General features: G+C 38.9%; 1 protein-coding gene across 7 annotated transcripts; it reads right to left on the reverse strand.

Annotated features, from left to right (window-relative positions):
* Nucleotides 1-692: 692 nt before the first annotated feature.
* LOC144695975 (uncharacterized) lies at nt 693-13,106 on the reverse strand. Of its 7 annotated transcripts, none has more exons than XR_013580042.1 (7): nt 13,010-13,106; nt 11,726-11,778; nt 8,821-9,705; nt 5,971-6,134; nt 5,333-5,369; nt 1,910-2,008; nt 693-1,252 (listed from the first exon to the last, which is right to left on the reverse strand). XR_013580042.1 is itself a non-coding variant. In XM_078567110.1 (6 exons), exons 1-6 carry the CDS (start codon nt 13,081-13,083, stop codon nt 1,106-1,108), a joined length of 1,380 nt encoding a protein of 459 aa, XP_078423236.1. In that variant the 5' UTR covers nt 13,084-13,106; the 3' UTR covers nt 693-1,105. The 7 variants fall into 7 exon arrangements, 5 of the variants coding, with proteins under 5 accessions (XP_078423236.1, XP_078423235.1, XP_078423237.1 ...); XR_013580041.1 differs by lacking the exon at nt 5,333-5,369 and adding an exon at nt 2,587-2,638 and having other exon boundaries at nt 1,113-1,252; XM_078567110.1 differs by lacking the exon at nt 5,333-5,369 and having other exon boundaries at nt 8,821-9,663.
* Between the last annotated feature and the right edge of the window lie 653 nt (nt 13,107-13,759).

Here is a 13,759-nt window from a genome sequence, read left to right on the forward strand (position 1 = left end):
TCTATGAGGACTATAGAAAATGAATACTGTTAAGTGATATGGACTCCAGATAACCAACTGCAGCTTAAAGTACAGAAAGCATCAGTCTATGGTGTTTCTGGTACCATTTGAACTGTTGACAATATATAAAAGTAAAACTATTATATAAGGTATCAAAGACGAGATGTGGCAATACAGAGTCACCTTGGCAAGAACCTTGATATACAAAACTCAAATTCATAAAATAAAATCCAGATGGGAATGAGGTAGGCAGAGTGTGTACTGACAGTTGGAAATCAATAATGGGTAGGCACATGTTGGAAGCTGCAGAATATCAGCGGTATTATGGAAGTCTGTTAAAGGTATGAATCTAGTCACTCGGTCTTGAGAATATCTGCAAAAAGTGCTCAGGCCCCAATGTGAATATTCACAGTGACATTTCACACCACAAATATGTTTAATGATATTGCAAATTATGATATAATGAGTTTGGAGAAGAAATAATGATTGGCAAACTCCACATAGGAAGCAAAGGCTCACTTACCAGGAGTGATCTCAGGTTCTCAGCACATGAGCAATAATCTAAAAAAACTGTTCCTTTTACCCAAATATAAAGAGCAGCAGTAAAAATGTAACATTCAAAATCCACACTGCTATTTCCCTATAATTAGCCTTTATTTCTTTGAACAGACAAGTTACAAGCCATAGAAACATTTAAATTCACAAATCACCTTTATTGAATTCTGGAAAAACAAAGTGCACATCTACAAAACAAATGAAGGTATTTCTTTGCAGAAACAGAATAAAGTCCCACCTGAAATCTTGGGTAAATCGCCAGTATTTTACCTGCAAAATAGCAACTTATTTCAGAAGTATTACATTGGGCATGACATTATCACAGCCTAAATATTTGTTACAACTGTTAAACATGTTACACTACACATGCAGTTTAGTCCAATTACATTTTAAGTAAAAGTTTGGATCAAGCTAAAGCTAGTGCCTCACACGTCAAACTCTCAAGTGTGTTATCACAATGTTCTGCCTAACTATGCAGTTCTGGCAGGGTGATCAGAATAATTGGTCCTATGTACAAAAATATATTTTTTTTTCTCATTTCAAATGGTCCTCAACGAGCCTTTGTTTTATCCGCGTTCTTGTGGCCATTATGTACCAATACCCACTGTCCATAGGGGTTTCCTTTCCGCTTGTGTTCAGGAGACTCTTTAGCAGAAGCGTTTGATGTTTTTTGACTCAATGGTTTTGCCACTGTATTCTGCAAAAGAATAAATTAAATAGGTAGCAGCTACCAAAAGCAACCATAACTGCAAAGATTTATTTTTACCATTATTGATTAGAGTAATAATTTAAATCCACAGGTACATGGATTTGTCCTGTTTTTTGTGCACAGGACATACCTGGGCAATTTTCCCACATAGCTGGGTAGATGCCAGTGCTGTAGCTGTACTGAGACAATTTGGCTAGGGGTGTGGCAAGTTCTGGAGCACAAGTCTTCAGTACTATTGCCAGAATATTGATTATTCCAGGTCAATCCTAACCAGAATTGGATCGAGGGTTAGCATTTCAGTGAGTTATATAGTATTACATTTTGCATCACAGCAAAAAGCACAGTACAAATTTGAAACCACCTCAAATAGGTAGTCTTGGATCACCTTTCATTGGTCAACTACACTATAATGTACTAAATACATAACCAAAACATTTCATACTTCAGGAACCAGTAAAAATCATAATGGTGTAAAAGCAGTAGATAGCATGTAAGTGCAGCATCAGAGCAGGATGAACAAATGCAAATTGTGCTTGGCAAGATGCTAAAAACTTTAAGCTAAGATTTACAACCACCCACTCAAAATTTAAAGGATGGCAAAGAGGGAAGGAATGCAATAACATTTTGTTTAAAAATTTTACTTACTTTAACACTGAAAGCTATCCAATGGTTTGTTTCTATCCTTGCAGTGGCACTTGGTAATTTCTGAATTGGTTCATCCTCTTCAGCTTCTTTTTTGTATTCCTGCACAAAAATACAAAAAAATCTACAAGTTAATCTTAAAAGTGGTCAATGTATTGTAAACTGTGACCCACAATCAGAGAGTCTCTTCAGGATGAAGCATTTGTAGCACTGGTTGGACAGACCCAACATTTCAACACTGGCTTTTGAATAATAAATGTCACTATTGTTCTACCTGATGTGGTAGAATCTGCAGTAGAGTTGCTATTGTTCCTTGTGGCTTGGCACCATACCATTTCTGTATATTTGCACCAATACAGTCAACAGTTTAGAATACTTCAAACCTTATTTTAGCATGCTGACCCAAGCAGATACGAGAATGAGACTTGGAATGTTAAAGTTCCAGAATATCTGATCCACTGATCAAAGCTTAATGGGCACCAATTACTTCAATGTAATCAATGAGTCAGATCAATGAATTACCACTGAACATGTTAGTTATTTCAGTGACAATTTCAACTTCAGAGCTCAAAATGCTTCTGAGCATTTTCAGTAACATATTAATCACTACTACAAATGTAGAACTGAACGCAGCTGTGTTGATAAGGTATATTCTAGGCTATAAAAGCCAATAAACTTATCTTCAAAAACTGTTGGCCTCTTCTTCGGCAAAGATCTGATATTCAAAACTTCCTGGAACACAGTGAATAAGTTATGAGGACAAGAAAATCCTAGAACAAAGCTGTAAAGCATGGTCAATACTGAATCCAAAAGCTGCATTAGTCAAACCTTAACTTCATTTGCCTTGACCAGAAGAGCAAGTGCAAGAAATAAGAGCTTTTACATTAACTAATAAATTAAAATATTTATCAATTTGAAAAACTGGCAGCAAACACCAAGAACTGATGCAAGTACATCAGTAATCTTTGTTCCGGATCATAAGGAATAGATTGTGAACTAAATTCTGTCAGATGTAGAATTCTAGCAAAGCATAGAACAGTTATTTTGTTTTGCTTTCCTCTGCTTATTGAGTGCCAAGTGCGCTTTTGGACCCAGTATCAGACCAGCACTCCAAGGTCAAGTGCAATATTGGTGCATTTAAAGTGAAGTTCCCTCCATACTACCTCCAATATAGATTCACACCTCAACCTCAAAAAAGCACTAGAACACCACTAAACTTTCAATACCATTACATGATGCTAGAATTAAATAGTCAATCCAATACCAAATTGTGGGCACAGACCTGCTCAGAACAAAGAGTCAGGCAATCCTATTTGGCTTAAAGACAGACTGTCTGGGCTTTGTTTGAACACAGCACCAACAAAGTCCACATTTTAAACTTGAACTCCAACTGTTGGAGAAAGAGTCTGGTATGCTGTAGGCCATTTGTGCTGTGCTTTAATCATTAAGGCACAGCACACTGCCTAACTTGTGCAGTGTATTTGCAATGGACGCAAGTTTTTTTGACAATACTGGCTTTATTGATTTGTCATTTTTATGGAATCCTCAACACTTAAGATTCTATTACAAGTACCTAGAAAACCAATGGGGCGTTTCTTTTTAATTTGATTCCCAGTAATTAAAGTACCTTTGATAAGGTACCACAGGGTTAATTAGGCTTGTAACATAGGTCAGGGCATGTGGAATCACAAGACACACAGGTAGATGAATAGCAAATTGGCTAAAAAAAATAGAAAGCAGAGACTAGGAGATAAGGGTATTATTCAGATTAGAGGACAGTAGAAAAAAAGTGATGTTCCACAGGATAAAGGCTGGACCACTTATTCATAACTATGATTTGTACTTAGGATCAAATAACTATTGAAATTTCAGATGATACCAAACTGGAGGGTATAACTAACACGGAGGAAGAATGCAAGATAATATATGGATACATTAGAAAACTTGCAGGCTGGACAATGAAGTGGCAAAAGAACTTTAACAGATAATTGTGAGGTGACTTACTTTGGTAGGAAAAATAGAAAATCACCTACACCTTAGAAAATAAGAAACTAAATAGGGTAGAAGAACAAAGGGATCTAGAGATACAGATGAGCAATTCATTAAAAGCACCACAGGTCGGCAAAGTAATTGAAAATGCCAACAAAACAAAACAAACAAAACATTTCAAAGTGTACAGAATTCAAGAGTAATATTAAGCTTGTATAGGACCCTGGTCAGGCCACATTTGGGAGTTCTGTGAACTGTTCTAGTCCCTATGCTATGAAAAGGACATAGAAGCAGTATAGTATAGAAAATATTGACAAGGATAGTACAAGATGAAGAAAATAGCTATTGGAAAATATTGAACAGGATGGGGCTTTTGTTCCCCCCGCAACCCCAGAAAAGACTTAGAAGTGATCTGATAAGAGGTTTTTAAAAATTATGAATGGATTGTACAGCTTAGATAGAGAGAATGCTTCCACTTACAAAATAATCCAAAACTGGGGGTCATAGATACAGGGCTGTTACTAATAAATTCAATAGGAAAAGGAGGAGAAAGCTTTACTCAGTGGCTTGAACGTGGAACTTGCTATCACAGGAGGTGATTAAGGCAAACCGATAACGACAAGAAACTAGACAAGTACACGAGAAAAGGGAATAGAAGAACGTGCTGAAAGGCGGACGTGAGGTAAATGGAATAGAGAAGACTCATGGAGCATAAACACCAGCAGACGAGTTGGGCTAAACCACTATTTGAGCTTTATATTGTATATAATTAGCTACATTTCAATAAAAGTTCTGACAATTTATAGAGTTTGATGGTCCTGTATATATATTGGCTGTGGAGAATGGTTCACTTGTCCAAAAATTTATTATACTAAATATCTTTAAGAGTGCCAGAATAAAGATGCATCATAACAAGTTTCCTTCATAAATAAGAGTCAATGCAGTATATCAAAGAACCAACATTTTGTCCTGCCTTGTCTTCGGAGTGGCAAGATACAGACCTAGCTTCCCCCATTCTCCTCAACTCCCCATTTTGACCATACTTCTACAAGTAGGTATCTTGGCATAGGTCACAGATCTCCCTGACCCAAAAAAAACAAAGTAGAAACTAGGGCAGTAAGAGTGGATTATGTACACTCGTTTATCCTTCCCCACCTTATGGTGGGCAAGCAACTGCAGGACTGCCCTGGCACAGAGCCACGTGGTTTATGGTTCACCCCTCAGTCACAGGACGTGTGGAAAATTAATGTATTCACAATGGTGACATTTCATCACAAAAATCTTAGAGCTTTCCCACTTAATATTTGGTAACGGATACACAGAGCCCCGGTTTCTTTTGTAACATGGGAGTTTTTGAAAGCCAATTGTTCCTTTAATCATACTACATTGGCCAAACTGCCCCCAAACACTGCACACACGCAGATACAAAGATACCACCTCATATCTTCAAGAAGTGCAGTCCATTTCAAGGCTTCTATAAAACAGAAATAAATCAAGTCACGCAAACCAATTTTAGTTTTTATAATATATATATGGGAAGTGTTTGAATGACATGTTGACAAGCAACAGCAGAGCTAAATTATTACTGTACATTACAATTTCTGATAATACAAAGTACACAAAAAGTAATTAGCTATAAAGCACTTTGGGATATCCTGAGGTTGCAAAATGCACACTACAATTGCAAGTTTTCTTTTCCTTACAATATAAGACAACATGGAATAGCCTGTCAGTTCGTAGGAATGGCTACATGCTGCAATATCTTGCACAGTCGTGCACCATCAAAAACATTACTCTGAAAATAAACTGACTATCAAAGAGTAATTTGGATATTAAACCAATGTAACAATGGTTGAGCTAGAAAAAGACTACAACTCAATTTATTCTACTTCACTGCAGGAACACCAGTCTGCAAGAGAGTGAGAAAACTGACAGCAGCCACTTTAATAAAAATCATAGACCTCAATGTGCAAGTGAGTGAGTGCTGAAATATTTAGATAAAAAGGACCTTCTTCTACATTTAGACATGCTGTTTAGAACACATTTCATTACAGTATACAGAGTTCATTACTCACCTTTCTGGTCAATTCTTTTACTGCATCACTGTTAGTTTTCATTTCGAAAAGTCTCTCAATTTTAAGAGGACTGGCAGGCTTCAGACTGGGAAGTAAGCGGATGTTATCCTTTCCCAATAACTTATCAGCATTTGCCGTTGCTATTTCAAGCAATTTTTTTTTCTCTGGGGTTAAAAAAAAACACAATGATTCACTCAATTTTAGGTTGCAACTCTTCAAAATTTTAGAAAACTTAACTTGGATTAAGAATATAAGTGCTGATGGGCAATAACTACCACTTTACAAACAATCCAACTTCAAAAAGCTTAAAGCTATGGCATTTGTGCTCAAATCTATGAATGGTGCTGCCACATCAAGAGACTGATATTGACTACACCGAAGATATTTAATCCAGTTTATCTTAAGAAATTATAAGTGTCATTTTCCTTGTGTTCAATGCACATCACTCCCATAAGTGAGCAGTCAGAGACCCTGTGACTTTAAACATAATACTGGATAATGGAAAATACCCAGGTCTTGGACAGAAACACTTGGTTGTGGTCTTCAGCTTAATGGATATATCACATGACCAAGTGCCATTTCTCCTTGGCTTTGAAAGTCAGGTGGCTTTGTGGTGGTATGTCACTGATCATAAACTACGAAATGGCAACTGTACAGCAGACATACTAAAATAAAAAGGACTTCATTGTTCGAAGCAAAGAAATCACAGCATTTCCAGTGTTGAAACCCTATATAAAATGGACCTGAACTAACTTCTGATCATAATTTTACATGGATGGCCACTGGTAACCTTTCACTGAGCCTCCTACCACTGATTTTCAGAAGGACTGCAGTCTGTTCAAAACACTTACATATTTGATTTCCTTTGTGTATCTCTTTTCCAAGTACACAATAATGGCAAACACCCACAAGACGATAGATAATTGTTAAGCTCCCCAAAACTTGCTTAAAAAAGTTTTTAATATTTAATAGTTTGTATCTGAGCAGCCAAGTAGAAATATATGCAAATTCATCACATTAAAATAAACCAATATAGTCCACCACCTACCCAATAGCTGCTGGAAGAATCCAACTGTCATTTAATTTCAAACAGAGTTGCATTTCAAAATATTTACCACAATGTTTCCCTGGTATCTTAAAAGGTGCAATCCCAGAGGTTTGGAGGTCTGTAAACATTGTACCATTATTTAAAAAGGGTGCAAGTGATAGGCCAGAAAATTATAGGCCAGTTAGTCTGACTTCGGTGGTGGGTAAATTATTGGAAACAATTCTGAGACACAGGATAAACTATCACTTAGAAAGGTACAGATTGATCAGGGATAGTCAGCATGGTTTTGTTAGGGGAAGATTGTCTCTTACTAACTTATTAGAATCTTGAGTAAGTTACAAGGAGGATTATTGAGGGTTATGCAGTGGATGTTATCGACATGGATTTCAGTAAGGCATATGACAAGGTCCCACGTGGCAGACTGGTCAGAAAAGTGAGATCTCATGGGATACAGGGGAAGGTGGCAGGTTGGATCCAAAATTGGCTCAGTGACAGGAAGCAAAGGGTAATGGTCGGTGGATGTTTTTGCGAATGGAAAACAGTTACCAGTGGTGTTCCACAGGGCTGAGTGTTGGGGCCCTTATTGTCCGTTGTATATATTAATGATTTAGACTTAAATATGAGAGGCATGATTGGGAAATTTGCAGGTGACACAAAAATTGGCCATGTAGTTGATAGTGAAGAGGATAGCTGTCGATTCCAGAATTATTTCAATGGTTTGGTTGAGTGGGCAGAGAAGTGGCAAATGGAATTCCATCCACAAAAGTGCAAGGTAATGCATTTGGGGAAGGCAAATGAAGCAAGGGAATACTCAATAAACAGGAAGTTACTGAGAGGGGAAATTATTGAGGGGTTGAGAAGTGAGGAGTACATGTCCACAGGTCCTTGAAGGCAGTAGGACAGGTGAACAAGGTGGTCAAGAAAACATATGGAATGCTTTCCTTTATTGGGTGAAGTACTGAATACAAAAGCAGGGATGTAATGATGGAACTGTATAAAACATTGGTTAGGCCACAGCTGGAATTTTGTGTAGTTGTGGTCACCACATTACAGAAAAGACATAATTGCTCTGGCGAAAGTGCAGGGGAGATTTACAAGAATGTTGTCAAGGCTTGAAAATTTCAGCTATGAGAGATTTGATAGGCTAGGGTTGTTTCCCTTAGAACAGAGGAGGCCAAGGGGTGACCGAATTGAGGTGTACAGAATTATGAAGTGTCCACATAGAGTAGACAGGAAAGACTTGTTTCCCCTAGTTGAAGGGTCAATTGCCAGGGGCACAGATTTAAGGTGATTGGTAGAACAATTAGAGGGTACATGAGGAAAAACCTTTTCACCCAGAGGGTGGTGGGCATCTGGAATTCACTGCCTAAGTTGGTGGTTAAGGCTAAAATGCTCAACTTATTTAAAAAAGGTACCTAGATCCGCATCTGAAGTTCTGTAACCTGCAAGGCTCCAGGTGCTGGAAAATGGGATTAAAATGAACGGCTAGTTTTTTTTTCTCATTTTGGCTGACAGATACAAATGGGTTGAATGGCCCCTTTCTGACTGTAACATTTCTATGGTTCAATCTGTTTCCAAGGATTTTGTGCAGACTGGGCTTTTTGCTTCAGGGAAGTTTAAGATTTTAATCTCAAAGATAGCACAGTAAAAGGACAAAACAAAAAATTATAACCCCATAGACAAAATAGCCACATTTTAACAATACTTTAAGAGACCCATTTCATACAGAGCTGGTGTGACCAGATTTTGTCCCAATCTTTTAGAAAACACAAACTCTTACTTCTGTTCTCAAAGCATCTTACCTTTTTGCGTTAAGTGGATAGATCTGCCCCTCGATCTGCTACGGCTTCTTCTGTGAGATGGTGGTTGGGTTCTGCACATAAAGCCATTATGGCTTCTCTGAATTCTGGATGGAGACCTCGACCATGACCTGGAGCGGGATCTTCTGTACCTCAAGCTGGATCTTGACCTTCTGTATGATCTAGAAGGGGGCATGTAGCACCTAGATCTGGACCTGTATCTACTTGGTGGCTGATAAGACATTCGACATCCAGATCTTCGGTAACAAGACCTTGACCAGCTTCTAGACCGGGACCTTGAAGAGGTCCGCCTTGATCTTCTGCAGCTCCTCTTCAGTGAAGCATATCTGCCTCTTGAAGCTAAAGAGATATCATCTGAACTTGAACCATACCGTTCTGAAGACGACACTGAACCTGATCGGGAGCTGCCTGAAGATGACACTGAACTTGATCGAGAGCTGCCTGAAGATGACACAGATATCGATCGAGAGCTACCTGAAGACGATGTTGAACTCGACCGCGAGCTGCTTGAAGAACATGCTGAACTTGACCAGGAGCTGTCTGAAGACGATACTGAACCTGATCGAAAAGTGCTCGAAGATGAAACCGAACCTGATCGGGAACTGCCTGAAGATGACAGTGAACTCGATCGGGAGATTTTAGACTTCTTGATACCAAGTGTTCTGGAACGTGAGGTTCTCTCCTTTTCAGTCTTCTGAGAAGGACAACCAAGTCTCAATTCATCCACACCAACACCTACATTTTCAGTCTTCTGCTCCTGTGCACATCCATCTGTTCCCCATTCCATTTCAATGTCTTTCTCAGACATCTGCTCCATTTCTGAATCTGATTTCAAAACATCATATCTTTGTTGCAAATTTGTTTTACCTAAAAGATCAATAATTACATTCACATGGCAGTGAACACAAACCTTGTTATCTATATTGAACACATACAGAATTACATAATCTAATCTAGTATATGGCATATTAATTGAATTTCAACTGCTGTTACTATTTTCCATTATTTTACACTAAAAGCTGAATTCAGTGGTTTAACACTAACCAAACATAGCAACATATCAGAGAATCTTAAGGCATTAGAAGGAGGCTATCCAGCCCATCATGATTGTGCTGACTCCTTGAAGGAGTTATTAGATTAGTTCCATTTCCTGACTCTTTCCCCATAACCCTACACATTTTTCATTTCCAAGCAAATATTCAATTCCCTTCTGAAATTTACTATTGAATCTGCTTCCACCAACCTTTCAGGCAGTGTATTCCAGACCATAACTCACTGTGCCCTTTGGTGGCTGACTCATTTGCCACAGGAAACAGTTTCTCTTTACTTACAAATACCAAAACCCCCAATTTTAAGCACCCCAAATAAATCTCCCCTTAAACTTTCTCTGTGCTAATGAGAACAATCTCAGCTTCTCCTATCTCTCCACATAACACACCCCTCATCTCTGGCATCATTATGGTAACTCTCCACTACATCTTTTCAAGGCCTTGACATCCTTCCAAAACTGTATATAAACTTCATATTTTGGAGTTTAACTGCAAACTACACAGTAATTCTTCCAAGTTTAGAGGTCAACATTTAGCACAATTTTTCTAGAAACCTCAAATTGAATACACAAAGTTCTCAGTGTAGGTAACATGAAACTTTTCAATTTTAGCTTAGAGAAAATTCCTCCAGTCGGACACTTTCAACTTAAAATCGAAGGAGCTTTTATATTATTTTCCATCTCCAATTTCTGTAGCATAAGTTGCCTGGAGTGAGTAACCAACAAAACTTTTAGATCAACAACAAAGTCCCAATTTTTATGGATTCTTCTTGCTTGTTGTCAATCTTAATGGGGCTAGTAAATGCACCGCTTCATCAGGTGCTGGACATTCTGCTGTTATGTAATGCTGCTACTGTACAAAATTGCAAAGATGCACTACTGTTCACAGGTGTATTATCTAAATACTAATGACATGAAATATCAGACATTTGTGCTCCATGCACTGACCAGTGTTACAGCTAGTCAACATTATTTCTGCTATGCACTCATCAAGGGAGACTGGGGGCACCATACTTTTAGAGCACTCTCTCATGATCGGGTAAACTGCACCAAAGCCCATGACTCAAACAGTTAGTTTCATTCTATCAATTACAAGCATTAAAAGAATTATTTTTTTTCCCCAATATCCCACCTATTTCCATTATTTTAAATGTATTTCCATCCATTGTTTTATCTCTGCCTTTTAGCATATTTCGATTCCTTCACCCCACCAGGGCTATCTGTACCTTGCTCGTCCTGCTTTCTACCCTTAATGTCACCTATTAGCACATTCCTTAGATAATATCACCACCTTCAACACCTCTTTGGCCTTTTGTCTATGACATCTTTTGGCCATCTCCACCTATCACTGGCCCTCTATCCAGCTCTACATGTCCCACCGCCCCCCCTTAAACCAGCTTATATTTCACCTCTTTTCTATTTTTCCTTAGTTCTGTTGAAGAGTCATACGGACTCGAAACTTTAACTGTGTTCCTCTCCGCAGATGCTGCCAGACCTGCTGAGTTTTTCCAGGTATTTTTATTTTTGTTTCGGATTTCCAGCATCCGCAGTTTTTTGCTTTTATTATAAAAGAATTAAATGTCTCACCTCAGTTCCAAAGGGACACTAGAGTAGCTCAGAGATGCTTTTAGAAACAATTTTAAGTCTAAATTAATACTCTACACAAACCTTCACCACTACACAACCACTCTAATCATTACAGATCCTTTGGCTTGTAAAATAATGCACAGCAGTCCAAACACCAAGCATAGTTTTCTCTCCCATGCATCATGGAAAGGTCGAACCACTGAGTTTCAAATATAAACTGAAAACAGAAAAATCTAAAACAATTAAACTTACCACAGCTGGATTTCTCTCCCATCATTTCCCTGGAGAAACCAACTGAATTTAGCCTGTTAACACAAAAGATACTTTTTGTAAGTGAAACTTAGGCAGCTTAGGTCAGAACCATAAGTAGTTGCATTATATTTATAGCAATGAGAAGAATGGGAACAAAAGGTTTTAACACAAGACAACCAACAGCCTCCATAAACTTGAGTTCATTTAAAATGGCACTGCTCAAACTGGACCAAGCCCCACTCACATATTACTACTGTCCTCATTGATCTACACTGGCCCCAGATCTATGAAAGCCTCAAAATTAAAAGCTCTCAGATTTAAAACCCATCATGGCCTTACCCAATTCCTTCTCCAACTTACTCCACCCCTACAACTCACCGCACCAACAGTTTCCTCGAACTCTGCCCACAAGGTGCACCCTGCCCTCCTATTGCCTCCAATCATCTAAGCTCCTCATTCCTTTAACCCTTCCAACTCCCTCTGTTCCATCTGACATTGTTTGTGATCACCTTTCATATCTCTTCATTCATTTTTGATTGCACCTGTGAAGCACACTGTATTTTTTCTTATGTTAAATGTGCTATATCAATGCAACATGCAATTGCATTGCAACTTTCATATATCAATTATTTGATGAAACCTAAAACAAAAGGAATCAAAGGCAAAAAAGCCTGCATTTTATTCAGCTTCATCAGCAGCGTCACCCAACAAGTGAGTCAATCGCTTTCTGGAAAATTCTCCAATGCTGGAGAATTGGCCATAGGGAGGGGGCCGAGAAGGAGCTGCTGATCAGTGGTGAGTCAGCAGCTCGACTCTGAACAGTATAAATATCCTTTATCATGTAGAAATACAGTCTCTCCTTCCCCAGCGCCGGAACTAAAATAATGAAAATTATTACTGTTGTCGACTTAACGTAATTTTAACAATATACAACGGGTTACACTCACTGCATTTCATTTTAGGTTATCAACTCATTTTCATTAGGACAGTATATATAAAAAAAAACAAACACTAATAACCTTGACTTTGACCCCACTCCCTCCCCAAAAACCCAACCCATTGACTTTCACCCCATTCCCCTGACAACCCAACCCAAACCCTGACTCTAACCATGATCCCAGCCCAAACTCCCTCTTCACTTATCAGCCGGTCAAAAGTGCGCCACACCCAAGGCCGAGACTTTAAAACTATCGATAAAATCAGGTTCCCCCCCACCCCCCAAAAAAAAATTTCAATTTCAAATAATTTTGCTAGCTGGGTTTTTTTTTGTCCTACAAAACTCACCGATTATAATCACTGGCTTGATGCTTGGGAGACTCTGAAGTGCCGCACTTCTTACCGTTAGCGAGTATCACCATTTTGTCACTGAAACAAACGTAATCGATCTGCTCTTTTTATAACCTGACCGTCCGCGAGAACCCGCCTTCCCCTCTCTCTCATTGGCTGTTGCTTCCAGATCCCTATTATTATTGGTTTATTTGGAGGCCGCGCGAGGTATTGGGCTGTAGAACACCGCGTACGGAGGCTGACCCTCTTATCATTGGTCAAGGGAGCTGTCCGTCACAGGGTGGACGCGGCGGCTGCTGCTGCCAATTCGACGCCCAATTGGTCCATGTGGATGTCAATCAACAAAGAGAGAGAGCGCGAGAGAGAGAAAAAAAAAGCTGAGGGGGTAAAAGCTGAAGATAAAAATAAAATACCGTCGATGCTGGAAATCTGAAACAAAAACAAAAGCTGCTGGAAAAAAACTCAGCAGGTCTGACAGCATCTGCGGAGAGGGAGACGGTTACCGTTTCGAGTCCGTGTGACTCTCCACCAGAAAGCTGAAGATGTTGGGAATTGGAGATAAAAACGGAACATTCTGGAAATACTGAAGAGGTCAGTCAGCATCTTTGGAGAGATTAGAACAGTTAGGAAGAGTCACACGGACTCGAAACGTTAACTCAGTTTTTTTCTCTCCACAGATGCTGTCAGACCTGCTGAGTTTCCCCCCACCCCCCAGCATTTTCCTGTTTTTGTTTCAGGTTTCCAGCA

The sequence above is a fragment of the Cetorhinus maximus genome, chromosome 21, assembly GCF_964194155.1.
Source record: "Cetorhinus maximus chromosome 21, sCetMax3.hap1.1, whole genome shotgun sequence".
Lineage (NCBI taxonomy): Eukaryota > Metazoa > Chordata > Chondrichthyes > Lamniformes > Cetorhinidae > Cetorhinus > Cetorhinus maximus.